The sequence below is a fragment of the Pelecanus crispus genome, chromosome 3, assembly GCF_030463565.1.
Source record: "Pelecanus crispus isolate bPelCri1 chromosome 3, bPelCri1.pri, whole genome shotgun sequence".
Lineage (NCBI taxonomy): Eukaryota > Metazoa > Chordata > Aves > Pelecaniformes > Pelecanidae > Pelecanus > Pelecanus crispus.
Genome location: NC_134645.1, coordinates 70,179,048 through 70,200,657, shown reverse-complemented (window position 1 = coordinate 70,200,657; position 21,610 = coordinate 70,179,048). Strand labels below are relative to the sequence as shown.

At 38.4% G+C, this 21,610-nt stretch overlaps 1 protein-coding gene across 1 annotated transcript in view; it reads left to right on the top strand.

The window, feature by feature from the left end:
* Nucleotides 1-21,610, top strand: part of L3MBTL3 (L3MBTL histone methyl-lysine binding protein 3) — an 82,311-nt gene that overhangs the window by 54,262 nt on the left and 6,439 nt on the right. The window contains exons 16-19 of the mRNA XM_075706938.1: nucleotides 2,873-2,975; nucleotides 12,512-12,658; nucleotides 14,071-14,235; nucleotides 18,154-18,245. Coding sequence (XP_075563053.1) covers nucleotides 2,873-2,975; nucleotides 12,512-12,658; nucleotides 14,071-14,235; nucleotides 18,154-18,245 — 507 coding nt within the window. The remainder of the gene's footprint in view (nucleotides 1-2,872; nucleotides 2,976-12,511; nucleotides 12,659-14,070; nucleotides 14,236-18,153; nucleotides 18,246-21,610) is intronic.

Below are 21,610 nucleotides of genomic sequence, written 5' to 3'. Positions count from 1 at the left end.
GTGTGCTTTTTAGCTCAAAGGAGTCCAGACTGCACTGAGAAGGCACTCCTTTCAAATGCTGTGGCAAAGCCTCAAAACCAGCTAACTTCCTTGTCATCTTCTGCTGAGCAAAGAGGGGTTAATGGTGTCCAAACCATTAGATAAATCTAACAGAAGCATGGTACCAATAATAATACTGTATTTACCGCCTTGCCCTCTCTGGCGATTTTGTTTTACTTGTTGAAGTGGGAGGTCTGTCATTACCAAGACTGAAGGTTGCAGGGAGAAGAGACTTTTGTGGTAAAGATATCCCTGCCTATGCCGCTGTGTTTCTGGACGATGGTGGTGGAAGCACTTTAGCCAGACCTTGAACAGATGATCTTTGAGTGCTGTTCTCTGGGATTGTTTTATATTGTGACTCTGAGGTATGGTTTGCACAAGTGCTGAGTGTTCACAGCTGTAACGGAGATCAGAAAGAGCTGTGCTTGGAAAATAAGAAATGCTGAGCAATGCCAGTTACTCTGAAAAAATTAAATGTCAAATAACTGGGATAAGGCACACACAGATTGTGTGTACGTGTTACCTGAAAATCTCAGTACCTCAATTCAGCGTCTCTAAGATATCAAGAAATGTTTCCTATCAAGAGCATGATCAGAGTATATTCATTAGTTTTCTGAGCACTCCAGTGGTACAGTGATGACTGCCTGTTAGGAAGTTAATCATTCTGCCTTCAAAGCAGAGTCTGAATAGAGTGCCGTAAGTGCCAAAGCACAAAGTGAATAATGAGGAGAAGATAAGATGCTGTATATCTGCTTCTTAATCTGAGATGTGCATCCTGCGTACTGAATGAAGGAACAGTCCAGTGAGAAAAAGTAGTCTGTGGCCACATAAATAAAAATTGTATTATATGGCAAAAGAGCCAAATAAGGTTGAGATGTTTCTGTTACCTAAAATTGGGAAAAAAAAAAAATCTTAGCCTATGTGGAAGCATAAAATATGTACGTTCATTTTGTTGGAGACGTTAAAAGAAACAATACAGATGCCCATCACACACAACGCGTCATCTCCTCTAGCTGGTGGCGCAGGAGGCACTGTTGATCTCTTTTAGGATGTGACTGGTGGAAGTGATGATACTTTCTTGATACTAGTTAAGCTGCAAAAACAAAGATGAACAATGTGACAGGAGGGAAAGTGACTATCTGTAAAATAGAAAAAGAGTAACTACACAAATACTGTTACAGTGGGATGATTACTGAATAATACATTCTTCCAACAATATGACTTTGTGTTATTGCCGTAGAATATGGTATAGAGTATAGAATATTATAAAAATATTAATATCGTTTCCAAGTAAGTTAAAGTGCATTTCAAGTTTTGTGAAAGGGTTTCAGAAGGAGCAAAGAAAATATTTTGCAAGACACAATGTTTTTTCCTCAGTCAGTAAGATAGTCCCTTTAATGATGCAGTCCAGATCCCTGTCTTTAACACTGGAATCTTTGCGTGAACGCTGTGTGATGTTAGCGATATTAGTCTAGAGCAGTCATCATTATGGTCTTATGCTCCCAGTATTTATGTATTCATAGTGTTTTCTCTTCAGATGTAGTGGAGTTGTCATGATGGCTTCTGACCTTTTTGATAGCAGTTAGGGAATTAAGAGCTATGTATTGGTGTTGACTTTAATATCATTTCACAGTGACGCAAGCAGCAGCTTCTTGCATAAATATGGACAGCCAGTTGCAGCTCTTTTAAATTACATTTTTAGAGAGTTTGAATTTTTTAAGTGAAGAGAGAACACTTGTAGGGAGCTGGTTTTTGCAAAACCAGAGCATCAGTGAGGCAGGACTTCCCCTTCCAAAAGCGTCCCTATTAAGTTAACTCTTCCTCTGAGTCTACTGACTTGCTACGTTATAGGCATCAATTCTGTGTAAAGGTAGAAAAGATAAAATTCTCTGTTTTCTCATCCATTACACTGTTTTAAAGCCTGTAGAAGTATTTGGACTTCAGTGTAGTTGTAGTGTTGTAACATTAGCATAGTTGGAACATTGTTAAAAGATGCTTTTGGACTGTCCTAATTATACATAATAATTCTCTGTCTTTCATTATCCATCTGCAAGCAGGAATCTATCTTTCATCTAGGAAAATTTATTTAAATAGACCTTTTTATGTCAGTATTGTTATCTGTAGGGGGAGGTACAAGTTCATGTACTTTCCAAGTAAAAGCAGTACTGGAGAGGCAGTGCATGTTTGCAGATGTGCAGCAGGTGTTCTCAGTTTCGTGAAACTATGCATTGTATACTATGTTTGCTTGAGTGTCAAAGCTAGTTTTGACAGCTACATGGTTGCAGGCATCATTGTTACAGGCTGATGAAAATCAGATAGACGCATAAATTCAGATAAGTAAAAATGTCAAAAATCTCCTGATGGCTTGGGTTTTTTTAGTAATATTTTCAGCCTTCGTTTTCACGTCTTGTTCACTGGAAAACTTGAGCTAAAAATGGAGGAGGTCAGTGTCTATTACGAACAGATCCCTGTCTTCAGGAACAGTGGGGTAACTTGCTTTGTCTGTGCTCTTGCAAAACAACCAGGTTCCAGCTGCATGTAGTTTATAGGAGAGAAATTTGTAGTCACACAGTTCCTCCAAGATTTGCCTTCTTTAGATAGATGTATCTCTTCTGTAGAGATTTACTCACACAGAATAAAATTATATCTCCAGTGGATTAGGTTGTTTGAATCTCCATCATGCTTTTGCAGAATGCGTTTTTAAAGTACTTTAAAATTAGGTTTTGTTTACTTCATGTTTACTATGATACTCTGGTATTCCTGCACATTTATATAACTTTTAAAGATTAGATACTTTTTTTTAACCTCATATGTAATTTCCCCTGATATGCAGGTCCCTTGGAATTGGTGGAAGCTTTAGAGCATGGAGGGTGTCCCACAGCAGGATGTAAAGGAGTTGGGCACATTAAAAGAGCAAGACATATTGGCCATCATAGGTATGTGCTATGAAACTGTAATTTTATTCTTTCGGTTGAGTGATGTGTGCACATGTGGGGTTTTTTTTTAATTGTTGTTCACAAGGAAACAGATCCAAGCTGGAAAAAAATAGGAAAACTTATAAACCTAAATATGCAGTGATTTCAGTTGCCATGGTGAGCATGCTGAAATAAACATTAGCAATCTGTAACTTCATTTCACCAGGGTGTGCCGAGATAAGATTTGTCAAACATCATTCTTTTGTCACAATTGATAGATTCAGTTACTCTGTATTTTGTTCCTATGAGGATTCCTCGGCTTGCTGTTCAGATTGCAAAACATTACAGACAGATATGTAGAAAGCAATAACTTTTGAACCCTTTGAAATATGAGGCCACTAATTTTATTACGGCTTGGATGTTTTTGTTCTGCTTGGTTGATAGGGATGAGGATTTGCTTGTTGGCTTGGAAGAAATGCTAAAAAGGAAATTCCAATTGACATATTCCCAAATGACAGCCTGAACAACTTGCTGTTTGTAGCTAGTGTTTCTAAAGATGCTTTTGTTGAACACCTTCTGAAATATGATACAGAAATGTGGACATCGCAAGTTGTCCTAGAGGAGAGTTGACAATAGGGAGAGCAGTAGCATGGGAGAATGGAATGCAGGACAGAGAGACAATGAGAGAGTAAATGGGAAACATTTACTAAGTCAGAATTTTATTATTTTTAAAATGGTTACAGTATGAGGTGACTCCTGACTATTTCAGTAAGGGATATACAGTTAATGTAACATTTTAAGTTGAGAATGAAGTATCTTAAATTAAATCATCCTATTACCTTTTTGCAAATTAGAGCTTCCAGAAGTTTTCTTGGAATTTTTCCAGTACACAGTCATACAGTCCTCGAATGTCATACCACTTTGTGCTTTCTGCTCTCATATAGTTAGAGGATTGCTCTTTGGTTATTTGTCTATCCACTTTTTTTAAGTATATTACTAAACTACCATGATCCAAGAGTTTAGCTCTGCAATCTTTTCATGGTTTTGGTGAGAGAATTAAGTCCTGTTGACTAGAATTATGCTACAAGGTTTTGATGCTGTATCAGCACGTGTTGAAGTCCTGACTCATCCCTAACGAAGATACCTGCCAGCAATACTCACTGTTTTGTTACATGTTCAGTGTGCAAAAGGCAAATTTTGCTGCAAGAAGTTCTTTCCTATCTACAGTAGAGGCATTGTGTTTGTGGTGTTAGGAGACAGACAAGCTCCTGATGCTAGTATAAGCTTTTAGGGACATGGCTAAGTTAGCTCCGCTGCAGTATGAACTGTGGTGGTGGTGTCATGACACAGTATGCCGCATTGCTGTCTTTCAGATTATTCTCAGCCTTTTCCTTTTGTCTTTTTCTGTCCATGTTCTTTTTCTTTGGGTTTTTTTGGGTTTTTTTGTGGGTTGGTTTTGTTTTGGTTTTTTTTTTTTGCATTCCCTTTTGAGAAGCTTTGTTGCACTTAATGATTAGGACAACTCCTTAAAACAGTCAAGTTAGTACTTAAGCAGTTACCATTCTTCAGTTAGCATATGGCAACCTACTGCATTCATGTTCTTAGTCCAGTGAAAATGTGAAGTAAACGAGACTTGCCGAAAAAGCTTCCTGGCTGCTTAGCTGAAACCCATTTTATTTCATATTCCAGCAGGCTGAGTCTTGTATGATTTACTAATGCACCTGATCTGTAAGGCAATAAATTCCAATTCCTTCCCATGTGCTGTCTCAATTACTCAGAATCAGGTGAACATACCCATTCTTAGCCCAAGGCTGAAACTTTAAAAAAAAAAAGAAAGAAAGAAACTATACATGAATGTGTCAGAAAAGTGATCTCTAAATAAACTTTGGCACTAAAACTTCTAGTGTTTCACAGGGAAGGGATGAGTAAGAGCTATATGTCTAGTTAGTTCATGTAGCCTTTGCTTTTATAACTAGATTTTCCATGGTATTTAAAGTCGTTACACTTACTTGTCTTGAATATTAAGAAATAAACTTATGGCAGTCTATTGTGTTTTATTTTTACTGTGGTCTTAGCAATCCTATTATTTGCACATTAACTGATAGTTCTGGGGGATAAAAATATAACCAAAGAGATTTTGTGGATCCTAAGACAGGTATTTGCTGTTTCATAGCAAATAAATTAACACCATTAAGTATCTTATTCACTAACTATATTGGTTTGCCCTCTGTGCTGATATTGTGGGTTTTTTCTTGAGCATTTCTGAGGAAAATAATGATATTTGTTATTTATCTGGAGTCTACAGACTTGAGGGTCCAGGTCACCCCAAAAATTCTAATGTTGTACCATCACTTTTTTTCCTGAATTAACAAAGACATTTTGAAATGGGTGTAATTATCCATGTCAGGTAGCAGTCCCTTGGCTCTTTTATCTTGGCAACCTTGAAATGTATTTAACCATGCTTATTTTTTTTTTCATGATGAGGTACAATGTCTGTCTACAGCATAAATGCCTGTGTGCAGAAAAGATGATAATTTAAAATGCTAAGTAGTTCTGAAATAATTTTGAGAGCTTGTTCTTTAGGAACCAGATGAAAGACTCGGTGATTAATAATGTAGTGGGGTTAAAGCATATACTTTTTGGAAAAGTTGATGTTAATAAGGACTTGGTACCTATCACCAGTTGATCTAGGGTTTTGTGCTGTGCAGTTGAAACTGAGACTGATGTGCAAGTTGGTAGCATTATGCAGATCACCTGCATTTTTATGATTGTGAATTGTATGCTCCCTGATGTTTAATGCATGCAATAATTTTCAAGTTCAAGCAGTAATGCAAAGCGGTCAGTTGTAAACAGGTCATTAGTGTTCTGGGTCAACCCTCCATGAATGAAGATTTTTACCAGAAACTTTACATGCGTTATGTGTAAGTTGAAGTGAACTGGATGTGCCGTGGTGGAGGCTGTGTTGTAAAAGAACAGCGGCACAGAAACGCAGGGAACCTCAGCTCAGTAGGATGTCGCATCTATTTGTTCAGTGTCTGTTGAAGTAATTCTCATGATTTTGATGCCAGTCTCAAGTTTCATTTTATCTTTTATGTAAGGTGATTGGCCCCAGCCCAATCCGTTATAAGCTACTCTTGAGTCAAGTTTAGAATGTTGAAGCAGCTTGCTCCTAAAAAAGAATGCTTTGATGATAAACATGCGTTGTAAAGTGTGAAAGAGAACATTTTGTATCACTTGTTCCCAGACTAGTTAAAAATGTTTTTGTAAAGTCAACTGAAGTAAAGGCATAACTTAACAAAAATCCATCAGAAAAATAAAAAAAAGGAATGTACACCCCAGATGCTGTCAGGACCTCTCTGCTGGAGGTTTCTTGCTAATCCCATATCACTACCAGCAGATGCAGTCATAGGCTGCTCTAGGTAAAGTCTAATCCATCAGTTAGTCCAATCTATTTGTTTAACCCATCAAGGAAGATAGTTTGAGTAAATGCAGGTGGATTTTCCTGGAGCTGCTGTACAAGCTCGTTGCTTGGCATGCTTGACAATAACCTGCACCTGAAAGGCAAAGAGCAGCTGGGATTGGTAACATTTCCAACCAGTACAGCTAAACCAGGAGACCTGTCTGTGGCTTCACGCAGATCTGCAAAATATTCCACGCAGTCATAAAGACTAATAATCTGTATTAAAAAATACTTTAGTATTAACATTCTTTTACCAAACAGAGTACCACCTTACTCTTTTTCTTCAGGTTAAGAAAGAATCCTGGCTTATGTTCCCTTCTGATGTTAGGTGTAGCTGAGGCTGAGTAATCCAGTTGGACTCTGTGCTTCAGAAACTTTGCATACCACTAGAAGATAGGAGCATCTCCAGATGTCTGGAGAAGACTAGTGTCCATGCCTACCCATCAGTAGCCCAGTTTTATCCTACTGCCCTTGAACTCTAGAGAAAAAAAGAGATGTGTGTCACCCTACCTAGAGATAGATCTTGAGAGTGAAGGGAGAGCAGTTGCAGAATACCACAAATAGGATATGCTACCTCAACACTTCTGTTCCATTGGACAGTTCTGGAAAGGGCTGATTATGTAAAACCTCTGACTTGAAAATCAAGTGATCCTGGGAATTCGTCAGGGCGGTGTACAAGAAGTAGTAGGTGCATTGGGTTTTTCCTTTATGGATCTTTCCTGAGTCAATAAAAACAGAAGCTTATTTTAATACTCAGTTTTTACTCAGCCTATGCAGGACTCTGGAAACGGTGGCTCCCTTTCCTCAGAAAACTGTGTTATGGACACATGTATTGCCAGCCACTCTGCTGCCATTTCAGTAGGATGCGAAGTGTATGGCAGATAGCTAATTGCTGTGCTATGTTGATCCTTCAGCTTTTAGAGATGGCTGATTACTCTTCTGTGCAGGGGGGGTCAGGTGGTATTAATGTTTGAGTATTTGTTTACTGAAGCCTACTGAAGCAGCTCAGATGATAATTGAGTATCTTTGTGTTGGACTGGTTTCAAAGCTGTGAAGCAGAGCTGGAGGGTGTACAGCCCTGTCAGATATATAGCAGAGGTTTCAAACTGAGTACCTGCTGCTGCTTCTGCTTCTTGCCATTCGCTCTGTGCCTCTGGCAGACCTTGGTTACCCCAAGTCAAGGACATCTGGTCATTTTGGAAACTGCCTTCTGAACTTCTGCTGTTTTCAAAATAGCGTGCTAAGGTGAACTGCAAGCTGGAGCAGAAATCCAGGTTTAAGTTGACAGAAGAGTTAAAAATCCTACTTTAATATTAAATAAACTAAACATCAAGACTTCTGAGCCCTTGAGATGAGTTGTCTCTAAAACTTACAGTCCTGTATAAATCAAATACTTCTATTATGTAGGAATAACAAGATTAATTTTTTATTCTTTGTAGTAGACAAGTTAAACTGAACTGAAGGCTAGAGGCATTGAGATTCAGGAGGATTTACCGACTGATCCAAAGCCATGTAACTCATACACAGGTTCATTCATGCCGTGTTTTGTTGAAACAAAGCTAACAGTGGAAACTATGAGGGTTCTTTCTGTTGCCCCAAGTAATAGTAACATCAAAGGACTATCAAGGAGTTTTTTAAAATATGATACAGCAACTCAAATGATTAATTACAAAGAAAAACTCATCTGAATCTAGTATTGTAAAGAATTATTAATATTATAACTATTGTCGACTGAAATTGTCATTCAACTTCTGTTTTCAAGAAAATACTAAAGTATTTATATATTTATATCACAAGTCTATGGGGCCAGATGGGATCCACCCAAGAGTACTGAGGGAGCTGGCAGAGAAGCTTGCCAAGCCACTTTCCATCATCTATCAGAAGTCCTGGTTAACAGGGGAGGTCCCTGATGACTGGAGGCTTGCCAGTGTGCCACCCATCTACAAGAAGGGCCGGAAGGAGGACCCGGGAAACTACAGGCCTGTCAGCCTGACCTCAGTGCCGGGAACGATTATGGAGAAGTTCATCTTGAGTGAACTCCACAGGCAAGTGCAGGTCAACCAGGGGATCAGGCCCAGCCAGCATGGGTTCATGAAAGGCAGGTCCTGCTTGACCAACCTGATCTCCTTTTATGACCTGGTGACCCACCTGGTAGATGATGGAAAGGCTGTGGATGTCATTTACCTGGACTTTAGCAAAGCTTGACACCGTCTCCCGTAATATTCTCCTTGGGAAGCTGGCAGCTCATGGCTTGGATGGGCGTAGTCTTCACTGGGTAAAAAACTGGTTGGGTGGCCGAGCCCAGAGAGTAGTGGTGAATGGAGTTAAGTCCAGTTGGCGACCGGTCACGAGCGGTGTTCCCCAGGGCTCTGTTTTGGGGCCAGCCTTGTTTAATATCTTTATCGATGATCTGGATGAGGGGATTGAGTGCACCCTCAGTAAGTTTGCAGATGACACCAAGCTGGGTGGGAGTGTCGATCTGCTCGAGGGTAGGATGGCCCTGCAGAGGGACCTGGACAGGCTGGACCGATGGGCCAAGGCCAACTGTATGAGGTTTAACAAGGCCAAGTGCCGGGTCCTGCACTTCAGACACAACAACCCCATGCAACGCTACAGGCTTGGGGAAGAGTGGCTGGAAAGCTGCCTGGCCGAAAAGGACCTGGGGGTGTTGGTAGACAGCCGGCTGAACATGAGCCAGCAGTGTGCCCAGGTGGCCAAGAGGGCCAACAGCATCCTGGCTTGTATCAGGAATAGTGTGGCCAGCAGGAGCAGGGAGGTGATTGTTCCCCTGTACTTGGCACTGGTGAGGCCGCACCTCGAATACTGTGTCCAGTTTTGGGCCCCTCAGTACAAGAAAGACATTGAGGTGCTGGAGCGTGTCCAGAGAAGGGCAACAAGGCTGGTGAAGGGTCTGGAGCACAGGCCTTATGAGGAGCGGCTGAGGGAACTGGGGTTGTTTAGTCTGGAGAAGAGGAGGCTGAGGGGAGACCTTATCGCTCTCTACAACTACCTGAGAGGAGGTTGTAGTGAGGTGGGTGTTGGTCTCTTCTCCCATGTAGTTAGCGATAGGACGAGAGGAAATGGGCTCAAGCTGCGCCAGGGGAGGTTTAGGTTGGAAATTATGAGAAATTTCTTCACGGAAAGGGTGGTCAAGCATTGGAACAGGCTGCCCAGAGAGGTGGTGGAGTCCCCATCCCTGGAAGTGTTCAAAAAACGTGTAGACGTGGCACTTCGGGACATGGTTTAGTCTAGTCTACCCTTGATTGGTTTAGTGTGGACTTGGTAGTGTAGGTTAATGGTTGGACTGGATGATCTTAAAGGTCTTTTCCAACCTAAACGATTCTATGGTTCTGTGATTCTATGAAAAGGCAGTATATAAACAGGCAAGTTCTAATGGACTGAATTTTGAGACTTTTTCTTGGTTTTTTAATTTAAAACATATTAGTGGTGCTGGTAAACAGAAGACTTGTTGGAGAAATAGTATTGTCAGATTTCATTGTGGTGTAAGGCTTGTTTAATAATACACAACTGAAGTTAAATAGACATTGGTAGTGTTTAGTGTTTCCTTGAGACAACCCTCTAACTGCTTAAAAACGCTAAGCCTCAGAACACCTCTGTGAGCATAGGAAACCAAAAGATTACATTACATTTGCCTTACAGCAATGGCAGAACTGAGATTAACCAATATATTCCTGAGTTTCTGATAACTGTATTTCATCACAGTGGTATGAGTTTGTCACAGCAAGAACTTAAATCCCACTAGCACTGGCTCCTTTAAACCTTTTTCTGAATAGAAGCCTGTATCTTTCATCTTGTAGCTCATGTGAGAGGGAAAAAATACATCATTGTGATAGATGCAGCAGTATAAAGAATTGAGAATATGAAACAACTTCCCCTCTTTCCTAGTGTTCTGTTTTCTTCCCCATATTTTAGTTAATGGTTTTTTTGTTCTTTTAAGACGTCTGGCAGAGGCTAGTTCTAAGACAGACAAAACCAGTAGGTTGAAAAATAAATGTAAGTAGAGGTATACAAATAAATCGAAAATAAAATGCCAAATTCTGCTTAGGAGAAATTAGAAATAAAAGGTAAATGCTCCAAGTTAATTTTTTGTTTGTATATTATGTTCCATGTCTTTAAAACAATTAACAAAAAAAGTACCCTATTTCAAGTGTAGTGCTTTAGAATCAGCCACCCATTTGGCTGTATCTTATTTGGCTGTGTAAACTCCTGGTATGAAGGTTCTCATGGCAAAAAACTTCAGTGCTTGTATCTCAGAGGAGGTGCTGGGACTACCACCCAGTTCCTCAGGAAAAGGCAAAGATGACTGTTCTGTCTTCATTAGGTCACCTGGGGATATGGCTGTATGTCCCTTGAAAACACTGTACATGCTGTTGAGGAACAACATCTGCTTGGAGTGGCCTTAAACAGGGATCTCATGTTGATTAGAAAACCAGAAATTGTATTCTGCTGGCGTGTTTCTTCCTCCATAATTCAAGTTCAGCACAGCTATACAAGGATTTTAAAAAAAAAAAAAAAGGTTGATACTGAAGGTTTTCAAATGAACCAACTGAAAAAATCAGACATGCTGTTGCACTCCTGTCTTGATAACCCCAGCAAGAACTGACTGACTTGGCCTGTGTAGCCTTAAGGAATTTTCTCCTTTTATGCTAGTGCTGAGAGAAATGTAAATTTCCACCAACTTTTTGTTTATGTTGGTGAGACCAAAATTAGATCACCAGTATTGGTCCAGCCTCATGATAGGAGTCGATTCATACTCACGCCGAAACCAAGCAGAATGTACAGCGTATTTTGAATAAAAGGCCTTTTTTTTAATGCTGTGCTTTGTAAAACAAACATGATAATGAAAGCTGTTGGTTTTCTGTTTATTATTTGTAATTTGGAGGTGGCAGGGCTGGCAAGGTAGACTTGTTTATATTAGACAGTTCTGTTTGGAAATCATGCATGTAACAGCGAAACAAAACATTGCAGTGTTTTATGGAAAGGCAGGTAGTTATATTCTTGAAACAAGTAAAATCACATGGCATGGGTTTTTTACATTTTACCATTACAGAGGTCCTTGTAATAATGCAGTTGAGTAGGAAAGCATAATTTCAGATTATAGTTAGTGTTGTGGCTCATGAGCCACAAATAGAGCATCATGTTTAGTACAGCCTCTCCTATGTCGTAAATAGAATTTTGAAAACTTGAGCGTGTTGATATTCACTGTTGTGGCATATATATACCTTCCAGAGTTTAGGATATTATCTCTGAAGTGTGAGAATGTAGCGTGACTAATGAGTTGAACACTGCAGAGCATTCTTCTGAAGACAAGATCCTAGTTCAGGCCATGTGTTTCATGTTGCTGTTCTTCTCTTTCCTACCTCTTGTGCAAACGCAGGTTTTTTGACTTCGGGAGGTACGACTTTCACATTTGTTAGAGTAATATTTACAAGTTGTTATACCAATGCACAGTGTCAAATTCTGTTTTTCCCTGGCTGGAGTGCAATGAAATAGGGAGAGTCGAACGATAGGAAAGACTGTGAAAATATCATAGTCTTTTAATGGAACATCACAGAATAGCATTTGCAAAGATGGGGCATTTGCTACAGTAAGAGGGTGTGCACCATTCCTCATACTGTGCCCTTGCAATGCAGCTTCTGTGTGGACATTACATAATAGAAATACCCTCTTTTGCAGAAAAAATAACCATGGGAATATTACTTTATTTGGAGAGAGGTGGGTATAGTCAAAGGCACCCTGTATTTTATGTATAAAATACCACTAAGGGTATGAGAGAGCAGGCTAAACATTCATCAAGCAATTTTCCAGAACATATGCTGTGATATAAATTAATACAATTTGTGTTACATAAGTTGCTGTCAAAAAGAAATGCGAAAAACATTCAGGTTGAGGTTTGTAATCGGTGGATTTATTAACATTTTAAAGTATGACTACTTACTGCATTTTTTTCTAATCTTTATATTAATTGATTGCATCTGCTTCTAGAATACTGGTCTCTGATGTCACTTCATTTGAACTGAGTGAAGTCAGTAAAGTGTCTGAGAATAAGGAGGCATTTCTCTTCTTCAACTTCTAGTGCAGTCAGCTGCCCATATTCAGAGATGAACTTGAACAAAGAAAGCCTCTTACCTGACCGGTTGAGCGGGGAGCTGCCAGCAGCCAGTCCTGTCCCCAGAAACAGAAAAATGGAAGCAAGTGAAAGATCCACCTCTCCTGTAATCAAGTAATTGCAATTGAAGCGATGTCCATGACTAACAGCAGTACTTTATTTTAGTGTTCTGCAGCATAATTTGTAGATGTGTAATGGCTGAATGGTTTCAGAAGGGCCTGCCTATTTATCTACATCTTCATTTACAGGGAAGAAATGGTTTCATCAGTGCTTATCGAAAAGGTCACCGAGCTGTCAAAGGCTGATACTGATTTTACTGTGTATGATGTAACAAGAGTTCAGTTTCATCTTCAGTGTAACTATCTAGACTACTGAGTGGTTAATTGGAATTTAAAATGGGTTGTTGCCAGTTGGTTTCACTTAAGAAAATTATTTATTTGTGTTTCTTTTGTTTGCTGGGGTGGCCTTATTGACATGACCATAAGTTAATGTTGCTCTTTGAAGAACAGCCGCTGTAAATTCTGTTGTTATCCTGGGAGTGGGGAATCAAATTACTGGAAGTGAGTTTTGCAAGAATTATGCTGAAGTCTGTAGCTGAAGCTTCTAGCAGGAGCACTGGGAAAAAACAAAGGGATGTGATACCATGACGATGATTTTCAGATGATGATTTTCTGTTGGAAATTGTGGTCACCAACTCCTATGCTTATTTTGGGCTGTGGGGATACATAGAGAATTTAAGAAGAAAAGGAAAAGAAGAGAGGCTGTGCATTCTTTTTAAGGGCTATATTAATGTAAATGTGAAAATGTGAATGTTCGTAGTGAAGATTTCCAGTTCCCACTGTAATGACCATGTATTTTCAATAGATGGTATTTTAAATTACATTCTTGGAGACAGTTTCAGCTTCATGCTTTAAAAACTAAAATATTAAGCTGTCAAACAGTGCTGCCTGGTTCAATTGTTCTTATAAATGTATGGTTTTAGAAATCTGAAGTGACTTAATGTACCCTCTGACAGGTAGCCTGGGTACTGTCCCAGTGAAGCCAGTAACAGTTTGAGCAGTGTTCTCTGTGGCAGGGACTGTGTCAAGTGCTACTTTTTTCATTGTCCAAAGTAAGAGACCGCCTAACTTTTTTAAAGAGTCCTGGCAGCACAGTGGTATATCATGGAAGGCAGAGAAGGGATAGGAGGAAAATGATACTTCAAAGTTTTCTTGTGTTACAAATATTTGAAGTAGATAGCTTATTATCAAAAATAACATTGGGCAAATTCTGTTCCTGTTGAATTGCCTAAACGTTTTACCTTTGATTTCATGGGGAAGAGAGTTCTGTATTGTGATTTTTTAAAATCCCAGGTATACAGTTTTGTTGGTGGCAAGTAAAAAACTTCTGTGTATTTCTTAAAACAAACAAACAAAAACCTTGTATATCTTCAATTACACTAATGACTCTCTACCCATAGAGAAAATAAATTGAACAACTCAGCTGCTTTCACTTTTAAACACTTCATTAATTTGTTTTTTAAACAGTGACAGAAAGTGCCCGAGCCCTGGTCACATAGGTATGAAATCTTCAGCTCACAGTCGATCATCTGGGAAAACTGTACCAGAAACAACTAAGCAGGAGGATGCAGAAAGTAGATCTCCTTGCAAGAAGACCCTGTTATGTGATGTGAAAGAAAAGAAGGCACCTGGGTAACTTATCAGTTCCTTTCAAAGTATGGGTTGTTTGGAGTTGGTCAGTTTAAAATGCAACTTTACTAGGCAATGCAGTACAACAGTGATTTGTCCGTGGAACTCTTGGAAGCAGTGGGAAAGGCGATGGAAGTTCTCCACCTGTCTTTATATTAGAAGTAGGGGGGAAGGGAGTGTCACAGTGTGTTTAAGAAACAAGAAATGCATATCAGAGAGGAGAGGAAAAATACTAGAAGACAGAGAAGTTACTGGAAGTTGAGATCCTTCTTTCCTACCCCTGTGTACAAATATGTTATTGTATATGTAACAATCATGTAATTACATTTAAAAATGAAAAGTAATTCCTTAACTCTCAGGATTTGGAGTATCTTTGACAAAAAATGAGATAGTCTCCAAGCTTGCACTGGAAAGTAATATTTACAGTATTAAAAGGGCTATGTTTGTAACTAAAAAGATACAATCCAGTGTTTTCATGGGGATATGTGAGGCAACAGGGTTTCCCTACATTTTTAATTAGTTACAGTATCAGTGCGTTATTTTATTGGCTATTTTCATACAGAAATAGAAGACACCCTGGAACAAGAAGTGTCATTTGTTATATATTTATGTCAGCTATGTTATCATGTGTTCATAATATATGAACTGTTAGTGTTAGCAATAATAGTGTCTTGAAAAACTTCGGAGAGTTAGTATTATACGGTAAATACCTCACAGTAAAGCCGATAATTGAAACTTAACTGTTTTATTAAGAATTAATTAAATCCTCTGAAACTCCTCTGCGACTTTTTTTTTTTAAAAAAAAACTTTTTTTTTTTCAAATTGGATTAGCCCGATCTGGCAGTGGTTTATGATTTCCCTTCCTTTTTGCATTAGATTTTTTTTTGTTTGTTTTCTGAACTATTATTAATTGTTTCCTTTATTCCAGAAACCTGTGCTAAATAAAAACTAATATTTAATGTGTAGCTTTTTGCATTTTCTAAAATTGGGTAGCTTTTCTTTAGAACATTCTTTCACATTATTTCAGTCAGGTGATATTGTTCAAGTTATATTGAAAAAGATCTAGTAGGAGCATCAAGCAGTGTTGATACAAATTCCATACCACGAATAAACAGCATTCACTAGTCATACTCAAGTGAATTTAAACAGTAAAAAAAGACAGAAGACAATTTCGTGTGTAATTTTGAAATAACATGTGTTAAATAATAGTTGTCATTCATCACTTCAACCATAGTTGTAGTGAATTCATCATTTTTTAGAAATAAACTTTGACTTTACAGACTATCTCTTAAAATTAATTGAAGAACACTTTTTTGGTCTCTTTTTTTATTTTTTATTAGAGGGTGTTGTCTCTGTGAAGACCTAAAATAACTAATACATGTGCTATCTGTTCACTGCATTGAGTCATTTTCATAAATAACAGCCTCACTCCGACTTTGAGCTACCCAGAGGCTTTGCAGTTTGTATTTGCACTGTTTGAATACACTGATGACTATCTGCATTTTATCATCTAGCTTTCCATATTCTTTATGTATCCAGCATAGTCAGAGAGGACTTTTAGATGAATAAACTTCCTTTGAAAAAGGCATTAAAAATAGTGTTCACAACCTTAGGTATATATGAACTGCTAGAGTTATAAAGTATTGAGCATCTGGTTATTGCAATACCCAGTGGATCTTTTTAGATGTTACTCAAAGTACGCATGCATAACTGAAGACATAGATATGTATACTTGTGTGCTCTTTAGCTGCTGAGCTCGTAGTCTTTTGTTTCACAGAAGTCCTTGACTGAGGAACAAATCACATGCAAAGCCAAGCATGAGATTTATTTTATTGTGTTAAATCTAAGTGGTACTCAGCTAATCTTCAGTTCCACTTACTCCTTTTCTTTCTTTTTTTAAACCAGTAAGAGATATTTGTGCATACAAAAAATAATACTAGAAAATTTTGGTTTGCAAAAATATGTGTGTAAAAACTGCACTCTGTCCCTCTGTTATGTTCCTGAGATCAAAATTCAAGATAAAGATTACATGCCTACAACATAGTCAGTTCTAATTGGAAAGTATCTTTATACTGTCTTCAGAGTAGCAAAAGAATTTCACTGTAATAGGAATTACACTCTAGAAATATTTACAGTAAAGGAAGGTGAACACTCAGGCTTGGGAATCAAATGGTATGACCTCTTAAAAGAAAATTCAATTTATCTTTCAACCCCTTCCCCAAAACCTTCAAATCATGATGCTATCTTGTATTTAACTAGTGAGATAAAATTTCTGGTTGTATGTTGCGATGCAAATTGTCCTCAAGAAAATAGGAAGATACATGTTTCCTCCCAGGTTTTGGCCATCTCTCTTCCTTATCTTCAATTACAGTAATCATTTACTTTAGCTTTGGAATCAATTGCACTACTTTGTAGCATCTTACTTTAGAAGTTTTCTCTGTTTGTGGAGGCTAAGAACGTATTTTTTAAGTAAATGCAGGTGATATTTTTGAGGAAGATACTGTGGAGAAGTCCTTTGTGGCACAAGAAGGCATGCCTGCTGTATGCATTCCACTGGCATTGCTTGTCATACCATTACTATTTGTGTCCTACCATACTACAGATGCTGGATTTTCCAGTTTGTTCTGTTCATTTTTGCACCATTAATAGTGTGTTAAGTATATTTCTGTTGATGTCAGTGAACTTGCATCTCCTAGCTGATTTATTCCCAAATGCTTACTTGTATTTAATAGTATAAATAGTATTTAATATATAAATTGTATTTAATAATAGAAATGTAAGCAGTGGAATTAAACAGGTCTGTTTCTTCTGTGGATTTGTGTTTTGAGGTTAGCTAATCTTGAGGTCTAACAAGGTGTTAGCTCTAGTTTGGCTTTTTATCTGTGTTTGGGACATTTGTAAAGGAGTTCTTGTTGACTGCTTCTCTGGTAGATAGTAAAGCATGAGTTCATGTAGTGGGCTTTCTTGTAGTCTTGACTTCAAGATCATTCTGTCTGGTGCCTGTTTTTAGAAAATGTTCATTATGTACTTAGTATCTCTGAGAGCTCTGTATCTGTGATGGTTTAGTAAGAATAGGCCAAAGTGTTCTCAAGTTCTTAAAAGCAGAAGGAAATGAATACACACATAATGACAGCAAGTTCATTTAAGCTTCATTTCTGTGAGAAACCAGGCTGGTAATACCTTCTGAAGGCAGAGTTTGCAGAGTTTCCCAGGGGCTGACTTTAAGATGCAAATACACCCACCCTACTTTGAGAAGTTCTTATTGCCACCTCTCTTGTGCCATTTTTCTCTATAGGGGGAAGGCATTCCCTCTTGCAAATGTTTGGGCTGGCAAAGCTGAGGGAGTGGCTACAGGCAGCAGGCAAAGAGCAGCTTTTTTAGCTGGGTAAGAAGTAATGCAAAAACAGTAACAAAAGAATACAGGTATTTTCAGTGGGGTCATTAACAGCTGCACAGCAGTGTGTCAGTATAGTACAGGAGTTGGGGTGTGGTGGCGATGAAAGTTGGGCAGAGAAAAAGGAGTAGATGTTTCAGACAGCTCCTGAAAATGGCCTGGATAACCGGTAAGGCTTTGTAGGAGATGAAGCTAAATAGGTGTTCTTCACTCTTCCCATCTTCTGCCATGTGCACATCCACTGCCTTCGTTTGTGTATTTCAGTTACGAAGTCAAGTGTGTTGATACCATTTATGTAATCTTAGTTTACACCACTCTCGAGCCTTCATTTGAAAATTCATGTCAGTAGTCATGCCATCTGTGTAAGTCAGAAATTAGATCCTCTCTTTTTTTTTTTATTTTATGATGATACAGCATCCTTTGTGTGGGAATTCTGGTGTGCTAATAGCATTGTTAGCAAGAGATGTCATCATGCTTAGTGATTTTTATGATGTATTAATAAAAATTGAATATCTTATTTTCCTCAGTGGAGTACTACAAACAAAGGACTTCATAAAGAACAAAGAGTGTGAAGAAGAGGAGACAGAAAATAAGCTGCTTATTTCAAATGAAATTAAAGGTAAATTGGCAGTACTTCATTTCATATTAAAATCTACAGAGCTAAAGAAGTGTGATATTCCTTGAAATTCTTCATGAAACTGCATTGCAACTCATTTTCAGCATTCACTATTTGTGTCCAAAAATTTCTTGACAGCAACACTTTTAACAGTGTGTTTCTTTATCTTGTAATCATCAAAGGCTTTGCCAAGAACTTTATCGCAGTTGTAAAGATGACTGCAAAATGAATACTGGTATAAAAAGTTTCACTTCAAGAATATTTTTCCACTGACTTTTAAAAATAGGTAATTAAACCAGTCTGAGTTGTAAAGGTATAACATTCACTTATTGCTTCAAAAGTGTATTGAAAGAATTACACATTACAGGCATGATGCAAAGTTAAGGTGACTTACTCAACCCAACCTCAGTCTGTTGTGCAGTCTGATACTTTCCAGCAGCCTAGTGCAGAACAGGCCCTTTCTTTTTCGTGAGTGTTACAGAAGGATGGCTAAAATTTTTACTTCACTGTGGAACTGGAGACACTCCAGTGGAGGGCCACCAAGATGATTAGGTGGTTGAAGGACTTGACATATGAAGAAAGGTTGAAGGAATTTGGGAAGGGAAGGCTTGGAGGAATCTAGTCACAGTCCTGCAGTAACTAAAAGGTAGTTATAGAGAAGATGGAGGTACCTTCTCCTTCAGGATGCACAGTGGTGGGAAAAAAGGGAATGGACGCAAGTTGCTTCAGAGGAAAATCGGTCTGAATATAAGGAAGAAACTTCTCACCATAAGAACAACTGGAATAGGCTGCCCAGGAAAGAGGTGGGATCTCTCTTGCTGGAAATATTTAGAACTTGGTTTGACAGGGCCCTGGATAACTTGGTCTCATGCCCTGCTCTTAACAGAAGGTTGCATCATACAGTCTCCAAAGGTCACTTTCCAACATGGACTTTTCTTTGGTTCAGTGATTCTGTGTGGTTGGTGTGTACTGCTGTGTCAAAGCTCTTGGCTGTTCACTGATCCATTTGGAAAGATTGAGGTAGCTGTTCGTTATTCATTTTTACCCAAATTTTTTAGAAAGAATACAGCACAAATCCAGAATGTCACAAACTTATATTTGACAATTATTTTGCATGTGTGAAACTTAGTATGTTGGGCTAGTTACTGGACTGAGTCAGTGTGTTGTTTCAGTGCAGCTTTTGCTGCAATAATTTATTAGTTCATGCAAGTTCAATGAGAACCTAAATGTCTTAGTTTTGTAACTTAATTCCTTAAGTTTTTAGATTTTTTTCTTTGGCAATTTGTTGTGCCACACAAAATTTGTAAGGCTTTCATCAAAAATCTTGAGTAACTGTGGTTCTTTAAGGGTTTGTTTTTGTTTAAGGGCTACATTTCTTACCTTTTGAGTGAGCTCACCCTTGTAAAACCCAGGAAATTCTTTGACACTAGTAGAGCATTGTGTAAAGATAACATTAGGGTAGAGTTTTCTTTTTAATTACTAACCTCCAATACATTTCCTTTACCTTAAAACATCATTTGTCTACCAGCACTTTTCAGATAGATCTAAGAGGCACTCTGAAGGGTGTGTGAAGTATGAAAGATTCCATCTATTACAAGAGCTGTGCAAAAGTGCAAAAAATCCAGGTTGTTACAGTGTTTTGAAACAAGATGTAGTTCAGAATTCTGGAGAAAATAAAGCATTAAAAGAAGACTCTCTCTAAAGCAGATGAAAGAGAGTTTTTGGTCATTTGAAGTATTTCATTTCAGCAGAATGGAAACATGCTGTTTTGATGTTGACTTTGCATTATATAACACAATACAAAAATTTAAAATCAAATAGTTTGGAGTATTTTAAATTGTCTGCAATTCTTTTTTTATTCTAAGAAAACTGGCCTGATTTTGTGAAGCATTTTGAGTTTGGCAGAATTGACTAATTTGGATAAAGTTTCACCAACAAGCTCTGCTTGCTAGGATACATTTCTGTGTAGGGTCTTGCATAATTAGATTTATAAAACTAGAACACTTTCTTACGTTACTGCTTAACAAAGTTATCCTTTTTATCTCCTTGTTCTGGTTTCAGCTGGTATAGAGTTAATTTTCTTCCTAGTAGCAGGCATAGTGCTGTGGTTTGGATTTAGTAGGAGAAGAATGCTGATAACACACTGATGTTTTAGTTGTTGCTGAGTACTTTTTATGCTAGTCAAGGACTTTCCAGCTTCCCAGGCTCTGCCAGGTACACAAGAAACTGGGAGGGGGCACAGCCAGAATAGTTGATCCAAACTGACCCGAGGGCTGTTCCATACCATATGACATCATGCTCAGTATATAAACTTGGGGGGAGTTGGCCAGGGAGCAGGGATCACTGCACGGGAACTGTCTGGGTATCGGTTGGTGGGTGGTGAGCAATTGCATTGTGCATCACTTGCTTTGTATATTATTACTATTATTATTATATTGTTATTATTACTACTACTACTATTTTACTTTATTTCAATTATTAAACTGTTCTTATCTCAACCCAGGCGTGTTTCTCACGCTTCTGATTCTCTCCCCCATCCCATCAGGGTAGGGGGAGTGAGTGAGTGCCTGCGTGGTGTTTAGTTGCTGGCTGGGATTAAACCACAACACTCGTTTTTATACACATAATTTTGTGCCATTATTTATTTAAATTGCCATACTACTTAATCTTTAGGATGAAAATGGATCACTGAGTTCTTGCTATCACAGTCACGGAAAGCTAAAGCTAAAATAATTGCAGTTGTGCAGACTTTTGTGAACTGTGACTGCTGGTACCTGTGCTTTATTGCCTATTTTTTCTGCATGTCACATTATTCTTCAGCCTACTTTTGCCATACTCACTTGATCAGTTCATTACTGATACTTTATAAAACATGTACAGCTATCTTCTCTTTTTTGGAGAAAGATTATTTGGAGCTAAAGAACTCCACTGAAATTAAGGCCTCTTCATACTAGCCTTTTTTACGGACACAAATCCTGTGCTTAAAAACCTGATACATGCTAGGAGCTAGAACATGCAGGAGGGAATGAACCGTGTTAATGGTCCCTCATTAATGCCAGAAAGTGTGTGCCATTTAGCTTCTTGGAAATGTTAGGTTATATATTGTTGGAAGGTAACTCACTAAGAAGGTAGAGATGAATTAAGGAAGATACGGTTCAGGGGAAAGGATAACAAGGTGGCATTAAGTATGAAGAAGAATGTAGAGGCAGGTGGGCTGATGCTGAAGCAAAATGTCAGCAGGGAAGAACAGTGGTCAGGGTTAAAAATGTGGACTTAACTGCATCTGGCTCTGCTGTCTCGCGTGGAGCTGGCAAGCAGATTTTGTTTCTTCACTTATGTGGTTCAAGGAGCTCTTTGTGGCTCTGATG